Source organism: Taudactylus pleione, unplaced genomic scaffold (assembly GCF_031769625.1).
Source record: "Taudactylus pleione unplaced genomic scaffold, aTauple2 ptg000803l, whole genome shotgun sequence".
In the NCBI taxonomy this organism is placed as follows: Eukaryota; Metazoa; Chordata; class Amphibia; order Anura; family Myobatrachidae; genus Taudactylus; species Taudactylus pleione.
In genome coordinates, this window is record NW_028285205.1 from 4,373,758 (window position 1) to 4,398,129 (window position 24,372).

General features: G+C 40.1%; 1 protein-coding gene across 2 annotated transcripts in view; it reads left to right on the forward strand.

Annotated features, from left to right (window-relative positions):
• The window catches only part of NFATC2 (nuclear factor of activated T cells 2), a 132,539-nt gene that overhangs the window by 33,559 nt on the left and 74,608 nt on the right, over nt 1-24,372 (forward strand). The window contains exons 2-6 of one of the 2 annotated variants that reach the window (XM_088458060.1): nt 631-1,651; nt 8,047-8,215; nt 21,513-21,715; nt 23,257-23,313; nt 23,806-23,978. In XM_088458060.1, the coding sequence (XP_088314186.1) occupies nt 631-1,651; nt 8,047-8,215; nt 21,513-21,715; nt 23,257-23,313; nt 23,806-23,978 (1,623 nt within the window). The remainder of the gene's footprint in view (nt 1-630; nt 1,652-8,046; nt 8,216-21,512; nt 21,716-23,256; nt 23,314-23,805; nt 23,979-24,372) is intronic. The other variant, XM_088458061.1, reaches the window with a different exon arrangement.

Consider the following 24,372-nt stretch of genomic DNA (forward strand, 5'->3'; position numbering starts at 1 on the left):
TTCACATATGTAGCTAAAACATTTTGTTTCGACTCCTGACTGCCTTAGGCTGTCAGGAGGTGAACATACTCACACAAACACATAGAGAACATACAAACATTACATAGATTGTAGTAAGACCCATGACCTCAATAATGTGAATCAGTAATGCTAACCACCATGCTGCCCATTCAAAATTTATTTTATTTTAGAGGGTACCATTACAATCTAAGGGGAAATATTAGCTTTTGTATCTTTCCCACTGCCCAGCAGTAGTTTTACCCTTGGAATCTCTACTGATAACTGTTATCCAGAACCAATTATTTAGAATCCTGATGCATTGCTTCTAAATGAATTAGCACAGGTGACATTGCACAAGCTTCAGTACTTTTCCAGAATTTAAAATGTAAGGCTCTGGATCTTAAAAATGGGGTTAAAGACTAGAGGCCCCCATGTTTCTTTTTGTCATGTATAACCCTCTTCTCCCAAAATGTAGGGGAAGTTAAACTTTCCTTTTTAATCATATATTTTAGTTTGGATTTGATTAGTATCTTTAAGATATTATATTTGTTTAACTAACTGGCAACTTACTTAATGTCCATGATTGTTATACCATAATAATTAGTTTTAAAAAGACCCTTCTTTTTCCAGAAGAACCGACTCCTCATAAAATCATCAGCCCAACTTCTGGAGTTGCGTATTCACATGATGATGTCTCCGAATATGGTCTCAAGCCATACATTCCTCTGGCTTATCGTAGGTCTTCCACAGATCCCATGGTCAGATATGAACAGAACAATAGTGTAGGGTCAAAATATCACTTAGACCCTCAAAAGGCTGCTGGTGCTCCAGCTTTGAGTCCAAGGATTGAGATCACTCCATCTCATGAACTGAGTCATTCAGGTGGTTTATACCACAGCAGAGATTCAGATACTTTGGTAGAACATCAGCCAAACTTGGCTGCTACCAGTCCAAGGTTTTCCAAGTTGCAAGTCTATGGTTATGATGGCTACAGAGAACCGCTTTGCTTGAGCCCTGCTAGTAGTGGGTCATCAACAAGTTATGTTTCAGAGACTAATTTCTCTCCTTACACATCACCTTGCGTTTCACCAAATAATGGTCCTAATGATGACCTGTGTCCACAGTTTCAAAACATCCATACTCATTATTCTCCTAGAGCTTCTCCAATAATGTCACCACGAGCAAGCATCACAGAGGACACCTGCCTGGGACAACGTTCTCCATCTCCTCGGCCCAACTCCCGGTCCTCATCCCCAGGCTCAAAAAGAAGTTATCCTTGTTCTGAGCTCTACAATAGCCATCAAACCAGTGTTTCGCCACGCCAGTCAAGAACCCCTTCTCCCCTTCTGCCTCTACGGGAAGATAACCAGTCTGTGAGTTACAATCTACACTCTGCATCTACACATCTTATGGATGACCTGAACCTTGCTAACGATAATTCATGTGGTATACCTACAAAAATGTGGAGAAACAATGAAGATCCTTCCGACTCTCAGCCTTCACTTAAGAGCATGCAGTGCCATGTTTACCAGCCTCCAGAGTATCTTGGGCCTTACGAGCACGAGCAGAGGAAGAATACAGATGCAGGGTCCGTCCTACTTATGCCACCTACCTGGCCAAAGCAGCTGGTGCCTGCAATGCCCTACTACAGGTATAGTATGTCTCATTTGGTTTTGTTTTCTTTCCATCTGTGAAATAACATGTTATGCACCTTATAGGAAGTATATGGACAAATGTTCATGTTTTAAAGCTGAAGGAAGAACAATACTCTTCACCTGTTTACATAGTAAGTGTGGTGTGTTGTTTTGGGTTACATGTAGTGCAAAAATTGAGTGTTAAAAGCCAGACATGAAGCTGCAGTATATTCAAAGGTAATTCAGTTTTAAATGTGTGTGTTTTAGATTTATGGCTGTTAACGTCAAACTTTTGTACTATCAATTATTTTATACAAGAAACAGAGGTATTTGGTATATAGAAGAAAACACATCTTGCACAGTATTTAGAAGTGAATGTCCCTACTCAGTCTTTTGAGGGTTACTATGGTGGAATGATGCAAGTCCTTAACCATAGAGAACAACGCATGCTTCAGACATTTCATATGCTTACCCTTTAGAAATCCGTTTAAAATGCAGGGATCAACTTTGTGAAATAACATGTACATTTATCCAGGTGTATAATATAAGGATCGGTAAGCCCAAATACTGGCTTTTCAAGCTCAGCCTCCTCAACGTGAATCAACCTCACCACCTTGCAGATCTTGATCCCCAGTGCTCTGTCCCAGAGTAGCTTACCGATCCTTATATTATACACCTGGATAAATGTACATGTTATTTCACAAAATGGATCCCTGCATTTTAAACGGATTTCTAAAGGCATAGTGGACTCTATATCTGTTCTTCTTGAGGCTATTTTGCCCTACTCTATACTAGTTTTTTATATATTTAAATTATTTTTGGCCATATTAAGTGGTTTTATTACATGTAAGGTGTAAAATATATCCTAACAATTATGTTATATTAAATTAATTTGTAATAAAGAATAATGCTGGGTACACACGTAAAGATTATCTGTCCAACCAGCCAACTAGTTGATTGGTTGAAATAAAAATCTGGTAAGATATGAAAGCAAATGACAATGAGCAATTTGCTCCCAAACACCGGAAAATGGACAAAAACTGTTGTTTGTTACATGTTTGAACTAAACAATTTGTTCAAACTTGTCTGAATGACTATTTTCATCTGTTTTCTGGCATTTAGGAGCAAATTGCTGATCATCATTTACTCCCATACGTTACCAGATTTTCATTCCAACCAATCAACTAGTTGGATGGTTGGACAGAAAATCTTTACGTGTGTATGCAGCTTTAGAGGTCCTGAATACATGTGTGCATTCTGGTAATGTGGAAAGACATGTTCACTGCTGTATACACTATATGTATCTGCGATATTTTTTTTTATTATTATCATTTCTAGATAATGAAAAGTGTTTCCCTTCTGCTAATTTGTATAATGTTTGCCTTCTTTTAGTCCACCACATAATACCTTCCAGTCTTGGGGGCAAATTCAATAAGCTGTGAGTTTCTGTTGATACATTGCAGGATTTCCTGCCAGTGAAATCTTGCTTGTTTTAACTGGCAAAGCATAGAGGTAAGAGCAAAAAACAGGGAGATTTCTGTCCCTCAATGGCCGGAAATCTACAGAACTGCAGAGCTGCAGACCATTGTGATGGATTGAAACTGTCCCATTATTTTATCAATCATCTAGAGCGCAGGTTCTCAAACTCTGTCCTCAGGACCCCAAACAGTGCATGTTTTCCAGGTCTCCTCATAGAATCAAAAGTTATATAATTATCTCCACCTGTAGACTTTTCAAATGTGTCAGTGAGTAATGAATACATCTGTGCACCTGCTGGGTGACCTCGTAAACGTGAACTGTGTGGGGTCTTGAGTAGCGAGTTTGAGAACCACTGATCTAGAGAATTGATGGCCAAATTGATTGATGCTATCGGTGGAGATTTTTCACCAAACAAAATTTGTCAGACCAGGTAAAGGTTTTCCCATCTTTAACTGTCTAGTGTTGGTGAGCCTGTGCCTACTATAGCCTCAGTTTTCCTTATTTTAGCTGACATGAGCTGAACCCAGTGTGGTCTTCTGAAGCTGTAACCCACCCACTTTGAGGTTTAACATGCTGTGTATTCAGAGAAGCTCTTCTGCATACCACTGTTGTAACGTATGGTTGTTTGAGCTACAACAAAACTGCCATTCAGTGTTTTGTTTTTGGATTTCTCTGTAAACTCTAGCTACTTTTGAGCAGGCAAATCCCAGGATATCAGCTGTTTCTAAAGCTGGGTACACATTTAACAATGTGTACCCAACCTACCTGTCGTGTGACGGGACCCGGCATCGGCAAGTGCATACACACTTGTTGATGTCTGGACTGATATCGCAACGGCGGGGGCCATGCTGCATTCGGCAGCATAGCCCTTGCTGACGATATCGCTGGGCGATGTCGCTGACAATGCAAGGGAGCGTGCACGTCAGCGACATTGAGTGTACACACTAGACGATGTTGCCGACATGTCATCCGATCACAGCTGGGGATCTCCCTAAAGCCGCAGCAGTTTGGGGAAAGGTTGCACTTCCTGTGTTTCCAGAAAACAGTGGCCACACTGATTTCTGGGAGTGTCGAGGCCAGAGTCTGCATCTTCCATTAGGCTTACTCAGGTGGCCGATGGTTGTGATGTTAATCCGATCCTGCATCTTCAAATGCAGGCATCAGATCTGAGATGCCAGCAAGGTGCGTCCTTGGCCCTTTCCCTGTTCTACCGATGCCTGGGTCGAGTGATGTGTAAAATACAACATGTTGGACGACCTCGATTCGCCAATTCCAATCCAAAATTGATTGGAATTGGCGAGTTGGAGATTTTTATCATGTTGTATTTTGCTGATTCCCGAGAAATCGGCGATAATTGAAATCCACCGATCTATGAATAGAATCAGCAGATCGGAATCTGGGATTCTGACGACTAATGTATAGCCCGCATAATAGTACTAATCCAATGTTTTCTGAATAGTGCTATAACATGATACAGCCTGGTTCAGTGCCATGAGTACATGTCAAAGAATACACTCTAAGGACCTGATTCATCACGGGAGCAACAGCGTACACAGATCAGTTAGCATTGCGATTGGTTTGCGATCACTCACACAGATACAAAGCCATCACAGAGTGAGGGACAGTAGGTCAGCGTCTGGGGGTGGTGACGGGGGAGCGGTCTCAGAAACGCAGACGTGTCTGTCTGTTTGAACACCGTTGAATGGGCGTGCATAAGTTAGCCACTGCGATGGCATACGCAGCTTGAGTACTCGCTGCGTGCAACAACGTTAGCAATTTCTGAGTAAGGTCAGACCTGCTGTAATTCTGCGTGAGGATCTGATGTTACTCGATGTTCCCGATGTATACACAGGACTGCAAGGTAGTGGGCGTTCCTATGCTGGCTGTGCGACGACTTTGCGATTGCATTCATTACCACATTTTTTCGCAGCAGACTTCTGTGCGATGTAGACCTTAAATGCTTATCGAAGGTAAAGTTGTAGCATGACTCAAATTGTCTTTTAAAGCTGGATGAATATGCTACCATAATACACTATATGCAGTACAATTTTACCAAGAATAATGCTAACATTAAATACAAAACTATTGGTAATTTTAATTGTAATATTATGGCTTATTGCATGGTTTGCTGTTCAATCATGATAAATATATATGGCAGCAATGAGAACAGCTATTTACACAGAATGTCAGGTGCTGTCTATAATAAATAAACAACTTAATTTAATTTGAAACAAATTAATCAGCAACATCTGTGGAGGTAACTGTCAGTCACAGATAAAACTCTCTTGGCTAAATAGAACAGATTATGCGGACTACAGATGCTGCACTGTGTAATACATAAATTATTTAAAAACCATCAGTGTGCAACCCCATAATCCTCAGGTAGCATTAGACAGCATGATCAGGTTTCCAGTATAACAGAATTCATGAATGGTGTCATCCTGCTTTAGTGAAAACCAACCCCAGGATTGTTAGCACCAGTTTGGTGACTCTATGGTGAGGGTGTACAAAAAAACCAGCATGCAGCGCTGCATTGTAGCACTTCGTAAGCAGATTCAGACTAATTTGCACACAGATGTACAAATGTCGCATATCACACTAATTAGTGCAGTCTCGTTAAGTGGTTTTGTCGTATCTGATTGTGACTCAAGCTGGCCACACACTAGACCAACTTACATCCAACCAGCCAACTAGTTGATTGGTTGGAATGAAAATCTGGTAACGTATGAAAGCAAATGACAATCAGCAATTTGCTCCCAAACACTGGAAAATGGACAAAAACTGTTGTTTGAACAAATTGTTTAGATCAAACATTTAACAAACTTGTCTGACCGACCATTTTCATCTGTTTTCTGGCATTTAGGAGCAAATTGCTGATCATCAGTTACTCCCATACGTTACCAGATTTTCATTCCAACCAGCCAACTAGTTGGTTGGTTGGATGAAAGTTGGTCTAGTGTGTGGCCAGCTTAAGAACCATATCCTAGTGAAAAAAACGCGCGGCGCAAGCTAAATTGCACGAGAACTGACCCGCCAAGAATGGCTGTTTGGCACAACTGCGTCATTAGTGTATGAGGACACATCTGTAGCTGCTGAATGTGATTGTTACCTAAATAAATCATTATATAGCCAGAGTGAGAGGCAGTTTTAGTGGTACATGTTTTTTAGTGTAGTCCCATAGTGGGAAAATAGTTGGTAGTAATATCTGCTGGTTTACTTAGACTTGTATATGCATTTATGTAACACAACAGCATTTCACACCGGAGACTTCATGCTGGTTTTTAATTTTGTATAGCAAGTGTGATACAGAATTGAGAGACAATAACAAAAGATTGGTGAAAAAAGTTACATTAATGCATTTTTCTGGGGTGCAGAGAGTGTATTGAAAGTTTGCAATATTGACTCCTAAATAGGAATCCGCTCATAAGAACCCTCAATCACCGTTTAACATTGTTTTATGGAGAATCCAATTCAATGTTGCTAGCAAATCACCTGCTTTTAAATTGAATCAGTCGCCTTCACATAGTGAAGACAGCCATTTTTGTTGGCTGAACCAATCATTTAGAATGCAACGAGTGGTATTGATGAGGCACTAAGGCATTAATATGGCTGTCTCCGCTGTGTGCCGTCGACTGGTTAACATTAAATCTTTATTGATGTAGTGCATTGAGTATTTCTATCTGGAGGTTGCTTTCTTAAGCACTAAGTGATCAAGCAGTCTATTGGAAGTATAATTACAGTCATCAACAGCTCTGATTTAGAGGCAACATTACAGTATTTCCCACCAATATTTGAAGGTTTAATTTATTTTCACGTTTCACAGATTTAAAGAAATGCAGAATAAAATCAAGGAACACCCTGGTCTGCATTTTAATAAATATAATTGTTTACTGTCATGTGCAGTGCACCTCTTATAGATGAGATGCGCAATTGAGTTTCCCTGAATCCTTTATCGGGCATGCCTTGATTCAGTGCATTGTTTATTTGGGTTAAGACCTTTCACTTTTGTTAATTCCATTTTGCTCCTTACCGCATAATGAATATACTGAGAAATACTGTATAATATGTTCAACTCTTTTCACTTGCTGTCACGTTTGCTCAGTTGGTAAATCTAACATACAGTATATGATGTATTACTAAATATTTTGTACTAAACTCTTTAGCTACTTTGGAGCGTATGTATTAATAATCCTGGCAGTGCCATGCTTATTAACAGTCCGTCTTGCAACAAACTTTTTTAATTTTTTACAAAACTATCCCCGCTATGCACCAACTGTAACTCGCAGGGACAGTGTCTGGTTCTGGAGTTGGCTGAAGGATCTGCTGATTCTGCACAATTTTATGAAAAATCAGCTTGATGAATAGTCCCTAATACTCTGCATGTTACTCAAATACAGAAGTAGTAGATGTAATCAAAACTGTGACACATCCAGGTACTCAAAAACCTTATATACTGTTCGCCTCTCTGCTAACCTATTTCATTGTTATAAATCATCCAAATATAAAGCACAGCACTATACATAAGGGGTATTCAACATGCGCCCTTCCAACTGCTGTGGAATTACTCATCCCAGTATACCTTGCCACAGTTTTGCAATTAGGGAATTCTAAATGTGGAAGGGCATACTGGGACATGTAGTTCTACAGCAGGTGGAGGGCCGGATGTTTTTCTTCAGTTCTGTCGCTAGGATACAGCCAAACAAATATCAGGTCCAAGGAGAATTTATAACCCACAGCTGCAAAGTCTTGCCCTCAAAAAAAGTATTTCTTCCGCTTTAAGGCAACAGTTCTGTCAAAACATTTAAGGGGAATATTAGATCATGCACTAATGGGAATGGGCACTATTAAAATCACTACATGTAAACAAGACACACATTGAAATGTTCGGCTTGTCCTTTCCAGGAGAATTAATTTTGTCAATCTCCCCATACAGCATCCCTGTCGCATCACTTCCTCCTCTCGAGTGGCCACTGACAAGTCAGGTTGGGTCCTATGAACTCCAGATTGAGGTGCAGCCTAAGCCTCACCATCGTGCCCACTATGAGACTGAGGGCAGTCGCGGAGCAGTAAAAGCCACAACTGGGGGGCATCCTGTGATCCAGGTAAGACCATGACACCTGGTGTCTGTTTTTGGATGGGATTACATTTTGTTTTGCGTTGAACAGCCAGACTTTATGTTGAACAACATAGATACAGACTGTAATTTGATGATCATCTTTAAAGACTCAATTATATTTTATTTTGTTTATTATTTTTAAGGAGCACATAAACTTTTATCCAGGGTTTGAAACGTACTCTTTGTTTCACCTGGTTTCCCTTTGCTAATCAAATGTACTAAACTATTTTTTGTACTTGAGACACAGTGGAAGAAGATGACCACATGTGAAGCTACAGTAACCTCCTGTCATTTTGGATTTTGATTCACAATTTTTCATTTCATTTTCATCTTTTGTCATCCATAGAGATAAATAGGGAGTTTACTTATGCAGGGTCTCACAAGACCATGGTTGAAAATCTGAGAAATACCTTTTTGTTATTTATTTAGAAGGAAACAGCGATTTGTCCTGTTGTCTCCCTGTTGGTAGTTTTCATTTTGAAAGCAATGTCGATCTTGCCTGTTCCCAATTTTTTTCAGACATGGGTACCCTCAGCTTAGCAATCTGAGTAAGGATAGCTAAGGACCAGTGTTTTTGCCAGAATCCAGTCTGAAGCGTCTAGTCCACATGAACAAACTGCATTCCTTGACAGAATCCTGCAGGCACTGTAGCCTGCACGGAGTGTAAAGCTGGGCATATAGTCCACATCGGCCAATGTGTACCCACTATGTGCAAACATGCTAGCTCCCGCAGGTCGTCCATTGGGGTTATTCCATCATCCTGCATGTAGGGCCGATGGAACGATCCAGATGCCGACGCCGGCATAGTGGATGGAGCCGGTGCCTGACATATCGGGCATTTGGTCACTGCATCGTGCAGTGTGTACTGACCGCCCGATGTGTCAGGCAACACATCTGTACAATTTTGCAGCAGATCTCAAATCTACATCTGCTGAATCCATCTGTTGAGAGGATTGGGTCACCGTACAAACTCTTACAATCATTGGCAGATCAGCTGCCACTCACATGGATGAATTGGGAGAAGAATTGGTAATAATAACCACTCGTGTATGTGTGGTCTGGTGACCACACATGCGCAGTAGACCTCAGGGGGGTCCCGCAGCACAAAGTAAAACTGATGCGATCACTTTACTCTACTTTACACATCGCAGGTATAGGCTCCTATCGGATCTCCGGTCCCTGGACGTGTTTCCTAATACATCCTGCTGTACAGAATTTCTTATGAATAGCAGCAATTAGAAATTCTAATTATCTGGTCTAAAACCTGATAATTAAGAATAAGCCCCTAAATCCTTAGGCCTTACTGACATTGTAGTCCTAAATGTTTATTTTACAGATAGGATTGCTGTGTTGCAATGGCCCAGGGCTAATTTTGTGTAGCCCAAAGTTATCTACTGACAGTCTTTATCTATAAAGGGTTCAGTCCTTCCTGGGAACAAAGTGCATAAATGGCAGAGATGTTTCATTACTTTTTTATGCTAAATACAACCTGTCCAGGATGCACACTGCAGCTGTAAAATTCTCCCTTTTTATGGGCATTTCAGCGCTGAAGAGCTAGCACCCAACCTCCCTTTCCTTGCTTATTACGTCTATGAGAGCAAACAAATGTGTTTGAGTGTATGGATGAATGAGCATGTTATTGTCATTAGCAAAGAGTCCTCCCCTGCACACTGCAGGCAGGTGATGTGATATGGCACTATTTGCACAAAGCTGGCAGCCTGGGACTGGACAGTAACATCTATTTGTTTAGACATAAAAGCTGCTGACTCCCCCTTACACCAGTTTGTTTTAAGAATAACACAAGTGTGTTCTTTGTTTCTCGTTTTGTGTGTGTGTGTTTACTTGCAGCTGAAAGTGTTGTGTTCGACTTTCCAAACTCAGAATTAGAAGCTCCTCTTCCTGTAACTGTAACCACCTCTGACATGGTCTGTCTGTACTACTCTGTGCTACTGACAAATAATTACAAGCCCCAGTCACATAGCCTGACAGCATTCTTGCGCAACATCCTGTACATCACAATCATTCTTTAACCTCATCAGTACTGACAAGTCTTGCACCATCTAAAAATGATGGCAAGAGTACACACATGCTATGACATTGACATTTCCTCCACATTCCAAAATTTGGAAATTACAAGTGACATTCAGACTACACTCAGCTACAATAGTTATGTACTGTGTTAAAAATATGTAATAATATTATCAATTTTATATATATGTGTGTGTGTGTGTGAGTTTGTGTGTGAATGTATGTATATATGCTCTCCCCATATGTTGATCTTGTTCTGCCTGTGATGTCACTACCAGCTATATCGAAAACACAATCCTTATTTTTGAAATTATAGTATTTCCTTTTTATTCAGTTAGAAGACATTCTATCATGGATTATAACATGGGTTCATGATAACTAAGTGGACAAACATTCAATACATATATTTATTCACTTTTTTTTTTCTTCTTAAGAACATACCTGGCAGTGACTTGAGAGCAGCTGTATGTAAAGAAACTTTGAAAAGCCATTAGTTTCCTCGTTCTGCACAATAAATCTCTTGTATGGTCTATTTGCCACACGTACACTTTTCATTTATTTATTTTATCCTTCTCTCCCCTCCATGTTAACAGTAGTTTAGTACATACACTCAGGGTGATATTGCCTGCGATCCTGCTGAAAGTTTAATCAGACCGCCCTTACAGCGAGGATTTGAACGGTTTGCCCCCAAATGCCCATTCACCCTAGTGCCTATAGAAAGCTGAATGTACTGGCTTAGGACATGTCTCCATGGCTCATGTGCTTGCTATTTTAGAGTATAGTGTTGTTAAACATTTACTATCACACATGTTTGAAATCAGAGACCCTAAGAAACATATGTTAGCAATATTAAAAAAATTAGATTAAAATAGGTTCTCCATTACAAAATTCAAAACCATGTCAATAAATATTAGTCTTAGAGCAGTGGTTCCCAAACTGGGTGCTGCAGGCCACTTACAGGGGTGCCCTGATTGGTGGTCCAGGACCAAATCAAATTATTTATGGTCAACGTGATAGGCAAGACCATTGCTAGTAGCTGGCAGTCATAAAATATGTGGACAAACAGAAACACAACCTTGTCCTCCACCATATAACCTGACCCAAAGATGACTTATAAGCACAATTGACTTTAATAATTTTTGCTGAATTTCTCAATGAGAAACTTTAGGCCTAGGAATGCAGTGTTAAAAATGCTGATACTGTGGGGCGCTGTGTTTCAAGAAGGTTCAGGAATCAGTCTTGGAGAATAATTGAGAGCTGTACCAGCCACCAATTTGTGTATGTAAATGTATTTGTTTAGTCCTTACTCATATATGGTGATTTCAGTTAAGCAGCATTGCAATTTTTCCCTCGCACCCCATACAGAAGGTCTGTGTCTGGCTGATGCGTGCACAGCTGAGTATCGCGGCCATGCTCGGTAGCACATCAGCATTAATTGTATTCATTCCATAGAACATTGTGGTTTATAGTGTGGTATCCTGAATTCCATATCTCTTGGCACAATTCTTTTTTAATCTTTTAGTACTCCTTTCGTTCTCGTCCAACTTGAAGCACTGTTTGATTACAGGGGCATCCATCTGTAGTGCTTTTGTAGTGTAGTATGCTGTTCACATCCTCACTATTATCTTGTGGTTGACATGAGTGTTGGCGGAGCTCAGGTCATTTTGATATGTCTTTCGTTTTGGTAACATGTAAAGAACAAGGCCAAGTGTTGAGTGTGTGTTTATTTAAAGCCACTTCAATACCAGCACAAAAAAAGATGTAACTGAACACCGGAAGGATCATTAATTTCCTCTTCTTCGGTGAGAAGTCACAAACAGCCGTCTCTTAGGTGGTTCTGCAAACTTGAGGAAGGAAGTAACCTTGAAGGAGAAAGGACAGAAGCACTGTTTGTGTTTGTGGCAACTAGAGGCAGTTGCAGCTTCTGTTGGACTTGTGTGTACAAATCATTTCTACACTGTCTAATTGGCTGCCATCTTGCATGGTTACAGTATGACATCACTTACCTATCCGATAAAGTACAGATTGCCAATGTATTCAAAAGAATTGTTTTATTTCTGCAATAATCTAATCTTTTCTCTAGGAATGCCATTCCGTAGATCCTCAATGGCTCATCATTGTTGTATGAATACAGACAGGTACCTCCAGGGTTCTGTGTTTGCCAAACCACAAGGTTCCCAGGTTGGAGCACTGGTACTGTAGACAATGGGATTTATTGTTTGTTTATTTTATAAAAAAAAAACTCCATTTCACTTTTATGTTTTAAGTGGATCTCACTATATGAAGCTAAGCTATAGAGTATTACTGCTCTGTGGTATGGTATTCCTCCTCTCCAATGGGTCCTGGAAGATTGCAAGGAAGGCCATTAGAGGCATTTGGTGGTAAGTAGTGTACTTCGTAGTTTAACTTACCATAAAGAACACAACCTAAAAATAAAACAATAGTTTTTATATTGGAAACGTCCTTTAATATTATTTGGACACTTTAAAAACTACATTCTTATCAACAAAATATACAAGATACTACTGCCCTGTCTGTAAGATGCTTTTTTGCAGAAGTTATTGTTAGTTGTTAAGAATTAATTGTTTTTGTTTTATAAATTAGCCTATTGGGGCACAAAAGTTTATTGGAACGATATTTTGGAAGTATTCCATTATTTTTATATATACAGATATGTTCACATACATCTTTAAACATAACGCGTGAGCACTGTGCGACTTGGTAGCGCCAAGATGTGTGCATCTTTTTAACTTCAAATACGTTCTGTTCGCAAAGCAATGCAAATAGGACGTACATACATCTTCCTTGCGCGTAAAACAGCTCTTCTAGTCATGGCATGCGACTTTTTACCTTCAAATGTGTCTTATTCGCAAATCGATGAAGCGGACGCACAAGCAGCTTCTGCTGGTTAAAATGATATGCGGCATGCCTATATTCTGTATGTGACTACTGTGGCTGTATCTGCATGCACAATGCTATGTTACAGTGTCACAGCCGCTGACCGTGTAACGTAGTATTTTGCATGCAGATCATTTTAAACAGCAGAAGCTGCTTGTGCGTCCTCTTCATCGATTTGCGAATAAGACACATTTGAAGGTCAAAAGTCGCATGGCGCGACTCGAAGGGCTATTTTACGCACAAGGAAGTAAGATGTATGTGGACACATCTATCATTTTTTTAATTAAAAAAATACATGTGCTCAAAGTCTCAAACTAGCAGTTCTTACTCACTTTAACCTGAGCAGCCAAGTGTGAAAGATGTTAGATGACCACCTTTAAACATAATCCTCTCACTCCTTAATCATTGGCTGAAATCATTGAAGAAATGTGTATTTTGTTTACCCAGCTCTAATAAGGTACAAAACAAGAAAGACCCCCTTGTTCACCTAGGCTAATATTGAATACTGTAGGTGCCAGTGCACCCCTCATCCCCCCCAGTGATAGACCGGATCACGTCTGCTCTGAGTCATAATATCAGACCACTTATGCAAAAAGATTAAGAACACTTTTTAACAGCAAACTAGGATCTTTAAATCCAAAAATAGGGGATGAAAAGGCAGACATTACGTCTGGCTTTTCTTTGCTTGTGTGGCAAGTGTGACTCAAACTTCTTGGTTTCTCTCCAGCTAGAACTGTGCACTCTTTATAGATGTGTTTATTGTGAACAGCACACCTTTTTTTAATGCAAATAATTTCCTTACCAGGTGTTGGCTTTATTATGAACCATATTTTTTTTTTCTCAATGCTGAAAAATTGTACATGTTACTATAAATTGAAACCATGCCTGGTAAAGACACTCTCAGACTTCTTTTTTTATTTTAATATTTCAAAAATTGTAGTCTTCCTTTGGAGAATGACCCTGAGCCTTTTGAGTTAATGCCATCCCTATCAATCGTCAAGTAACTTTTTGTTTTGCTGTATATTATTTTACACACAGATGCATCGTGTCCCAGGCAGGTGGTGCAAGGAGGTGGTGTTGACAAATAGAAGAGTTTATCATCCTCTGTAAATAAATGTTAATCCAGTTTGGTAATAGGGACAAAAATAAATACATTGGCACAGTACTGATTGCCAATGTATTTATTTTTCTCAAACTGGGGCTCACCAGTTTGAGACTATAGGAGCATCCATTCATCCAATCTGGGAGAAAGGAGAACACAAAATACACAAAACAAAGAAAAAAGTACAGATTAGAAATATTTATTTGTCTTCCTCTAATATCTATGATTCAGAATACTGGAAGTATGTGATATTAAACTTTTGAATTAGCCACTTTTTTGAAATTTTTTTTAATCATGCTAGGCAAATGTTCCCGCGGATGTCTCCTCCACTTTTGAATATGCGCACTACCAATTTGCGCGCAATCCAATTGGAAAAGTGTAATTTGCATAGAGATGAGAGAGAGGGCAATATCAAAACTTCTGCACATCATATAGCGGAGCTTGGTGATGGGTAATCGTGACACAATCAAATGTACAGAAATTTTCAACACCTTACATCAAGTGCTAACCACACTGGCCTAATATCCTTCAGCAGAAAAATACTGGGGAGGAGAGGTATCAAGCAATGGAGAGTGATGAAGTGGAGAAGTTGCCAAAAGCAACCAATCAGTTTCTGTCATTTTAAGCACTGTGCTAGATAAATGACAAGCTGATTGGCTGCTTTGGGCAGCTTCTCTATTGTATCACTCTCCAAGGCTTGATACATCTCCTCTCTACCCCCCTTCCATACTGTGAGAGTAGTGACTTCAGTACTCGTTATTGATTACTCAGATTCTGTCTTGCCTGCCTCCTATTGGAAGAAAGAGCGGTTGCTAAACTCAGGTGTCTAGTTGGTTTCTGCGGTCCCATAGCAACCAGCATATAGCTGGCTCTGTGCAATAAAAAAAATATCTTCAGGCGCTTAATGGAGAATATCTAAAAAAGTATCTCTATATAAATTTTCAACTCCATGCAGCTGTTCTGGATGGTAGCTAGCAAATTGAAGAACATTTAAGGGGTATATTTACTAATGGTCGATTTTAATAGTTTTAAAGTCCTTCCAAATCGATTAACATCGATGTTGTGTTTCTAGAGCTAAATCACACATTTACTAACAAACAATTTTTTATTTATTTTTTTAATATTAGTAAATGTGTGATTTAGCCCCAGAAACACAACATCGATGTTAATTGATTTTAAATTGATTAAAATCAACCTTTAGTAAATATATCCCTAATATTGTAGTTGAACAGCACTGTGGAGGGATAACTAATTAAAAAACTGCAAGTGTGACCATGTACACATTATTCTTGCATGTGCACACAATTTTAACAAACCATATAATAGATCCTGCATAAAATGATAAATATATCTATGACACAGCAATTAAATAATATTATATCAGTACATGCAAAATTAAAAAGGTCTCAGCAGATTTATGCATCCATATCTCACGTAGCAAGAAAAAAACAATAACTGCAACCTCCGCCTCCAGCTATAAGTTCATATTCTGTAAATGGCAAAGTGAGTGACCTTATAGCCTTGTCCAGCTGTAGGTATACGGTTATCTATAGATACCAATCCATGGGCTCAATACCGACTGTAGTAATATAGTCACTGGAACAGAGACCTCATATGCTGTTCAATAAATCAGGACAGTTTTGACAAACCTCTGCCACCAATGTGTAACCGTTATCATTCTCTGCCTCAATGATGGAATACAGCTTTGCTGTGTGGATGTGGGACCCATTCAGATTGCAGCTAATACACTCCTCCACACCGCCCACTGCTCCTTGGCAGACAAGCGGCGTCTCAGGTTAAAGTGAGGAAACAGTCTGCTCTGGAGTCCTTGGTATCTCTTGTCCAGCAGTGAGCGACTTCAAAGTGTGGCTCTGCCAGCAGAGTATAGCATGTGCTATAAGTAAAAGCGATAAGCATTGGCTATTTTTCCAGGTAAGTAACCAGATTGCTAAGAGGTGCAGAAAGGGTTCAAGGATTCCCTGATGAGTTTCTTCCCAATAGGGATTTCTTCAGAGGGGTCAATTACAGCACTGTTCAAATACAATATTAGGGCTATGTGTATTCATCTTTTTCTACTCCCAAATGGAACGAGTTTACCCAGTGTTTGGCCTCCTTGATATTGGGATCAGTTTCTGGGGAAAAGGTACCATCGAATTTCCTACAGAAGGGGTAACTGGTCCTAGTGTATTTGACCGTCTAAAGTTGGCTCTACGCTACCAAATAAATGACTGGCATCAACAATTATCCTTCAGTATAAGGTCCTGAACAATGATCGGTCACGATCACAGCTGCAAACTGTCTGGTTTGGGTTTCAAACCTGTCCAATCCACCAAACCTTTGTCTGTTTGGCCAACTTCAGGAGGTGAATGGAGATCGCCTCCATACATTGTGTAGTGTATACTGCGATCCAACTGCTTGGAAAAACTTTATTATTGAACAGACTGTACAAAGTTCAACATAATTGGCTTTCCCATAAGTGAATTAAGAACACTGGGCCTGATCTAGACCCGATCGCAAGCACTGAGCGCTCGCAACCGGGTCTATGGTGGCCCACAGCGCATGCGCACAACCGAGCCGGCTCCGTCGTGCGCATGTGCGAGACCCGGCTAGCGACGGGCAATCTGTCACTCCGGGTCTCGCACCAAAGGGGGTGAGCTGTCGATGTTGAGTGACAGCTCACCCCCTTTGGTGGGCGGGCCGGGAGGGTGGCTGCCCAAATGGAGGCGTTCCCGAGGCGGCCCCACTGACATCACGAGTGATGTCAGTGGACAGCTTCCGGCTCTGTTAGAGCCGAAAGCTCTCTGGGGCTTGCAATGAATGAGACCCTACCACAAGGGTCTCGTCTCAAGCCCGATGGTCACGATGGTCTTGACCATCGCAACCATCATCATGGCTGCTCGCTATAGCTGTGGGTGGCCACCCACAGCTACGCGAGTGGCATGGAGGCCGCTCCAAAAAAAGCCCGCCCTGATTCAGAGCAAGCGCTCTGTCAGAGTGAGCGGCTCTGAATCAGGCCCACTGTTCTAATACACGTGACTTTTTGAAAGTTGGTCTCAAATGAAGCTTTATTGACTATACCCTAATTTGTTAAAATATTAAATGTTTTTTTTATACACAATAAGTCCTGCCTCACCAAACCAGGAGCTTGGAATAAATGAATGTCTGTAGTAAGTTATTTCTGAACTGAATACAGAAAACCCTACCGATTTCGGCTTCCTCATGTATGGGGCTGCTGTATTTGTGATCCCTCTTCTAGCATTAATCCTCCTGCTATAATCAGCCATAAATCGAAAGGAAATGTAATATTTATTTAATGTACATACTCCCTCTGTCGCATTTGATACTTGTAAGACGGGGCCTGATTCACAGATGTACGGACACAGCGGCAAAAGCTGCAGGATGCCCGATAATCGGGTTCTGTGATCTGATGGCTGTGCCCAAAGATGCAGCATCAGTTCAACTACATGTTCATCGGACATCTGAGTGCAGTGCGGCTCTTTTGCATGCGCAGATCTTCATTCATTGAAGAGTTACGCTAACAGAGTTCCGTAAATCTCTGAATCAGACCCACAGATATAAAGATATATCTTACCATGATTTTGAGAGTAACACAGAACTTAAAATGGCAGACGGAGAACACGCCAATGAGGAAATGAGCCGAGGTATTCGAATTATACACAAGGGAAGCAGTAAATGTTCTTAATGATGGGCAAATCTGAAATCTGGGAACATGTCTGCTGGTTGGGTGAGGAAGAGTTGTTTCTGGGCATGTTACATAATCCTGTGGCTTTCTTTACCCCTCAGAAACAGCAGCTCCTTGACCAATTCTTCCACAGAGTTTATATAAATCACATTCTTTCCCTAGTCTGCAAATAAAATTAATACATCCCAAATGTCCCGCATCCAGCGGGACAGTCCCCACCCAGTGGCCGCAGTATCCTGCGGTAGGGCAAGTTGGGGGGAGCACAAACCGCTGCTCTGCATAGCAGAGTGTGCAGGAGGAGAACAGATGTCGTGCGCATGTGCACGGCATCTGTTCACTTGTGTACACATAGCCTGGGGGCTGCCCAGTATCTCGGAGAGTGCTGGGCACGCCCCCAAAGTGACGTAAACAGGGGAACCCGCGAGGCTCCGCCCAATTTTTCATAGAATCCACCCCCTTTTTCAGAAGTCCCACCCCCTATTCTGTTCCTCCACCTGTCTCCTAAAGGTTGGGAGGTATGTTAATATAAAACATTAAACTACTAAATTTTCCATATTGGGGTTCTTTGAAGAATCTAAAGCAGGAGAGGGCAATAAGCGTCCCGCCAGCTGTTGTAGAACTACAAATCCCAGCATGCATTGCAACAGTCTTAGCATGGCCAAATAGCAAAACTGTCAGGGCAAGTTGGGATGAGTAGTTCTACAACAGCTGGGGGGGGGGCACTTATTGCCCACTCCTAATCTAAGGCATCCGTCCCTGTGTTTTGTAGTAGTGTGATCATACCACAGTACTCCCCAGTGATTCATGGTTTTTATCTCTCTCTGGAAACTTTGGTATTTGCTTTGAGGTATTTACTATAGAACATGACATTAATGAGACAAATATAAGTGTATGTCTGTGTATTTACACACATAACTGCAGGTGTTTAACTTAAGTTATCTTCCTTCTCTCCTTAGTATATTTGTATGCATACACACAGTACTTATTTATGAAACGTAGTAAATAGCTATAGCATATGGTGCAAAAATAGAGGGGAAAAAAAAGCATAAAATGTGTTTGATTATGAAATTCTTGTTTACATTGTCACCTTGATTTGACGCTCTGATCCTTACAAATGTTTGTCTGCCTTACGCCCCATAAACTAGTAGTAATGTGTGATTTGTCGGGTAGTTTAAAATGCTGTCCCATAGCTTCTAAATGCTAAAATATTTAAATGATTAATTAATATTCATACATTGAATAACACAATATTTGCTTGTAGTTCCTATTTGATCAACACAGAAGATCACCAAGACATATAACTTTGACGATTTGTTTAGTCCAGATGACTATCACAAGATATTTACATAATTGTTTTTATTTCTTTTATGCTTTTTATTTCTTTTCAGAATTAAAAGAATAGTTTGTTTTCCAGGTGACTCTTGCTGCATTAGGGCTTGTACACGCAAGCCTTTGAAACAGCCGTAATAGCACAAACAAAATATTGTCCTCTGTCTTCTCCATTAGAGAGGAAGGACAACTTCTGAATGATGCAGCAATTGGCAAAATTACTATAGTCAAAGTGTGTTTTTATTAGAGATGAGCGATTTGGTTTTGACTCTGTTACGTTCGGATCTGAAAATGTAATATCATTGGCTTTCTGGCTCTCGCGTGTTTTGAATAGCTAATACTTCAGATCCGAACTTGCTAAAAGAACTGATTCACCGAACAGCTCATCTCTACTTTTAATTAGAGATGAACGTTTCGGTTATGGCTCGGATCTCAGAACGAGGCAAAACATATTCTTTCACGGACAAAAATGTCATCTTTGTCGTGAAGGATGGCGTTTTTCCTCGTTCTGAGATCTGAACTTGGCTGGAAGATCCGAGCCATAGCCAAAACACTCATCTCTAGTTTTAATAGCCATACAAAATGTGTGTTAAACTGTACAAATTAACACCCATTGGTACAAAGCTTTGCAGGCTGTTTTCTGTGTGCTCAAGTCTAAAATATGTGACTAGGATAACATCTGCCAGCTGAACACCCTGTATCCAGAATGCAGGCCAGTACAATGTTTATTGAGAGATCGGGTTCATTTATATCTTATGGGGCCCATCCATCAGCGAACATGTTGGATTTTCCCGATTTGATGATCGCGATCAAAAATGATCACGATCGTCAAATCGGGGACATTTAACATGTAATATTTCAGCGATCCATCGATGTTGGCCGGCGCTTCCACCCGGCAGATCGGCATTTCTGATTGCGTCGCAGGATCACGGAATTACCGGTCAGATGTATGGGCACCTTTTAGAAAGGAAAAATTCACTCCAAATATTTTATAGTAACCTGAGCTGTCTATAAGGAACACAGGCATATCTGAAAATTGGCATTAACGACTTAAGAAACCATATATTGCCAATGGGGATATATGAAAATAAGAGAGAATGTCACTTGGCCAAATTTGAAAAGAAAGTTGTCTAGGGTAGTGTGGGTATGACACATATATGATATATACAGATGTGTCCTCATACACTTAGTGTGTATATACCATACAGTGTGGGATGCCTCGAGAGGAGTAGCGGATATTTCTATACATTTTGCATTGCAGGTACAGCTCACAGTATACTAGAGATGATGGGCCGTGACCGCACAGAGAAAAAGCTGCGGGCTCTCGCATTCTGCCTTTCTTACACAAAGTCAGACTCTTGCGCACAGATACACAGATGTTGCACATCATATTGATGAGTACAAGCTAGCAATGTAGTTTTGTCTCCCCCAGTTTTATTTATGCATTTAAGCTGCACATTTTGAGCAAGAAAGATAAGGGGGGCTATTTGGTGTGGTTTGAGCAACAGTGCATGAGTTGTATGTTATATTTTGTATCTAGTTTATCTTTACTAATATTAGAACGTTGTGTGTGTCTGGCTGTTTGTTCCAAGTTGGCGTAAAAACGACTAAACCAATTCATGAACACTGCATCATTTTATGGTGGAAACTCCTAGAAATAACCTGCACTTCTCGATCCATCAATAACGAAAACAAAATTTATTGACATCATCAATGCAAGAGATAGGTATGGCACCATGCGCGTGGCCAGTGAGGGGTGAGAGGTGCTTTTGGGCCCACAATCACTTGAATTGGATAGGCATAGCAGTCTGTGCACAGGGCACACAGTGACATTGGTGGGTGAAGGTGCTGCTGCCACCAGTCTGTATAGCGCTGATAGTCACATGAGCCACTCCCACAACAGGGCCCCTGTGCAAAGCAATACAACTAGAACACCTCAAATGAAAAAATGTTGCCAGAAGCGATTTCATCATGGGCAGAGCCGCAGGCAACAGCTTTAATTTAAATGGACAAAGATTGCATAAGAAAAAAGATACATGACTGCTGTAGCTTTGAGGAAGGGAATAAAACTACACTTGGAAAAGTATATTTCTGTACGTCATACAGTCTGGTCATATCCCTATTGGTTTTTTAAAGGCACCATTGTCGCTTATCCAGGGGTTATTGGTCCTTAGATTGCCCAAAATCTAACATGGTGGTTTTGTTATTCTATCCTATCTGCAGCTTCATGGCTATATGGAGAACAAGCCCTTGGGGCTTCAGATTTTTATTGGGACAGCAGATGAACGGATCCTCAAACCACATGCATTCTACCAGGTCCACCGCATTACAGGGAAAACTGTTACCACCACCAGCTATGAGAAGATCATCGGAAACACAAAAGTCCTTGAGATTCCCTTGGAACCCAAAAGCAATATGAGAGCAACGTAAGTACAAAGAAACTACTTTACTGATAAACAACCCACATTTAGTGACTTAATTTCTTCCATGACGCCTGTCAGAAGCTACTTTTAATTCTTTGCACTTGAAAATATGTATATATTTTTTGTTTACATGTTAGTGTAGATCCTCCAGCCTTAAAAGAGATTTTGGTACTGTCATTACTGATTTGTTATAATTTAAAATGTATTCTCATGAGCAGTTTAACTCTCCACTATCCAACCTTCTCCACTATCCAGCTAGTTTCAAACATATATTGTATTATTGAATAATATTCACTGTAGACACTACATGCTTTGTGCTGATCTGCAAGGCGTGGTTGTGTGTTTTCCCACAGAAGCAAAAGCTGACCATAAAATCATGGTTGTGGACTGCACAAATGGGCGGCCTTCCAGTTAATGGGATGTTTGGCCAATTGCATCTCTAATCTAATTTATTACCTACAAGAAAAAGCTGTAATTAGTGTTGTTTTTCTCAAAACATGAATACAAATGTACACCTGATAAATAACCAGATATAAATAATAATAATTAGTTGTCATTAATCTAGATAACAAAAGAAAAACAAATTCAGATGTTCTTATGTTTTTCTCCTGTAAGAATAGTCCTTAACGTGTGTATATTTAACTTTAAATTAGTAGGTTAAAATGTTGCATGAACTTATTTCTATTTAAACATGCCAATTGGTAATTTGGCATAGCTTTCTATGGTAATGGGTAGTTTGCAAGAAATAGGTTTTCTTGATTATTGTTGCAGTTATTATATCCCCTTCCATAGTTCTTCTGTGGGGTTAATGTTTAAATACAACTGCAGGACTCCCCAAATTTTTTCTAGTTAAAAAAAAACTCCTAACTTTTGATCAATTTTTATTGAAATCTTAAAAAAAATGATTGGTTTGGTTCTGGTGTTTATTGATGACACGTCATGCGACTAGTTCCATTGCTTATAAATATGTTCAGAGGTCTCCTTGCTTTGATGGTATTTTCCTATAAACGACATGCCCTTGTATGGACCAATATTATTATCCTTTTTGCCTACAAAGGAATTGCCAGTCTACTAGCATCTGTGGGACTGGGCAATAAACCATATTTGTCTCACAATCTAAACACCACCTAGGCATTTCTAATGAATAGTCCAAGCTACGTGAAAAGAACGAGGTCTCATCGATCGATTATAATCGGTAATAATTATTAACCCATATTTTACATGCGCGCAGTGATTTCACAGCTTAGGAAAACCCCTCAAATTTTGGCGAGGGGTCCTGACCACATGTATCATATTGTTTTCCTGATTAGTACACAGTAGAATAAAACCATCTTGTAGCAGCGTGTAGTTCCCACTATCTTTGCAAATGTTAAACCATTTTATATTTGTGAGAGGGTAAATACTGTATGTCTTAGCTAGGGCACTTATCTGATCTAAAGGGGGGGGGGGGTGTATGGGTAGATTGTGAACAGACACTGTGTCCAAACTATTGGATTTGGTAAAGATGTAATCTGTGTGTTTCAAATTGTGTATTGATTGTACAGAGATGCAAGGGACAGCGCGGAATCCATTCTAACTCCTGGAAAGATCAGGAAGTATAGGTGTGCATTTTTTTTATATATCTACTGTATGGAACAATGGGGGACCCTGATGCAAGGGACTGCCCTTACCAACCAAGGAATCAGATGTTTGATCTCCTTTTGTCCCCCTAGCTGTGCTAACAATGTCACTGTGATTATGTGCGTAACTCCATTGTGTCATAAATGTTTAATGTCTGAAGTGTCTTTTTTTAATTAGTGCACACAGCTATTGGAAGCATTACGGTAGAAATGGGATCAATAGCATGTCCGGAACCTGACAGTTCCTTGATCTAGGGTTTTAAAACTTTTATTCTCTAGTTCTGTGAGTAAATGCATGGTATCTACCAGTAAGACACTGTCATATAATTTAGTGTTAAGGAAAAAATGGGAGTTCTATGAAGTTTGTTTGTGGCCAGTTATATCTTAAACAGCCTCATTTGCCATCAGAACTGGAGTGTAACCTTAACCTTACTTACTGTAGCTTATCATGAGAACTACTTTCTGTTTTTACAGTATCGATTGTGCCGGGATTCTGAAGTTAAAAAACGCAGACATCGAGCTGAGAAAAGGAGAAACCGACATTGGGAGAAAGAACACCAGAGTGCGCCTTGTCTTCCGAGTGCACATCCCAGAGGCCAGTGGGAGAATTGTCTCTCTGCAGGTTGCGTCCAGTCCTATAGAATGCTGTAAGCATTATTATTATTATTATAGTTTATTTATATGGCGCCACAAGTGTTCTGCAGCTCCTTACGAAGTACATAAACAAATAAGTTGACCAGTGACTTACAGTACATTACAATACAGGATAAGGAACATGGATAATATACATTGCTACATTAGCGACCATAACACTCAGATAAGCAACAGAGCATAAGCAACCAAGTGTTAGGTGCCCTAGTGGTGAGTAAGAAGTAGATGAAAGTAGAGAAGGAGAAGCACAAGAGGGTAGATGGTCCTGCTCGTTAGAACTTCCATGATTCATTTCCCTAATTACTTTGTCTTGTGATCTGCCTGTCATTACATGGGAAAAAAAATTCAGGTTTTTTTAAAGAGGGTTTCCACCCCCAGATAACTTTATTT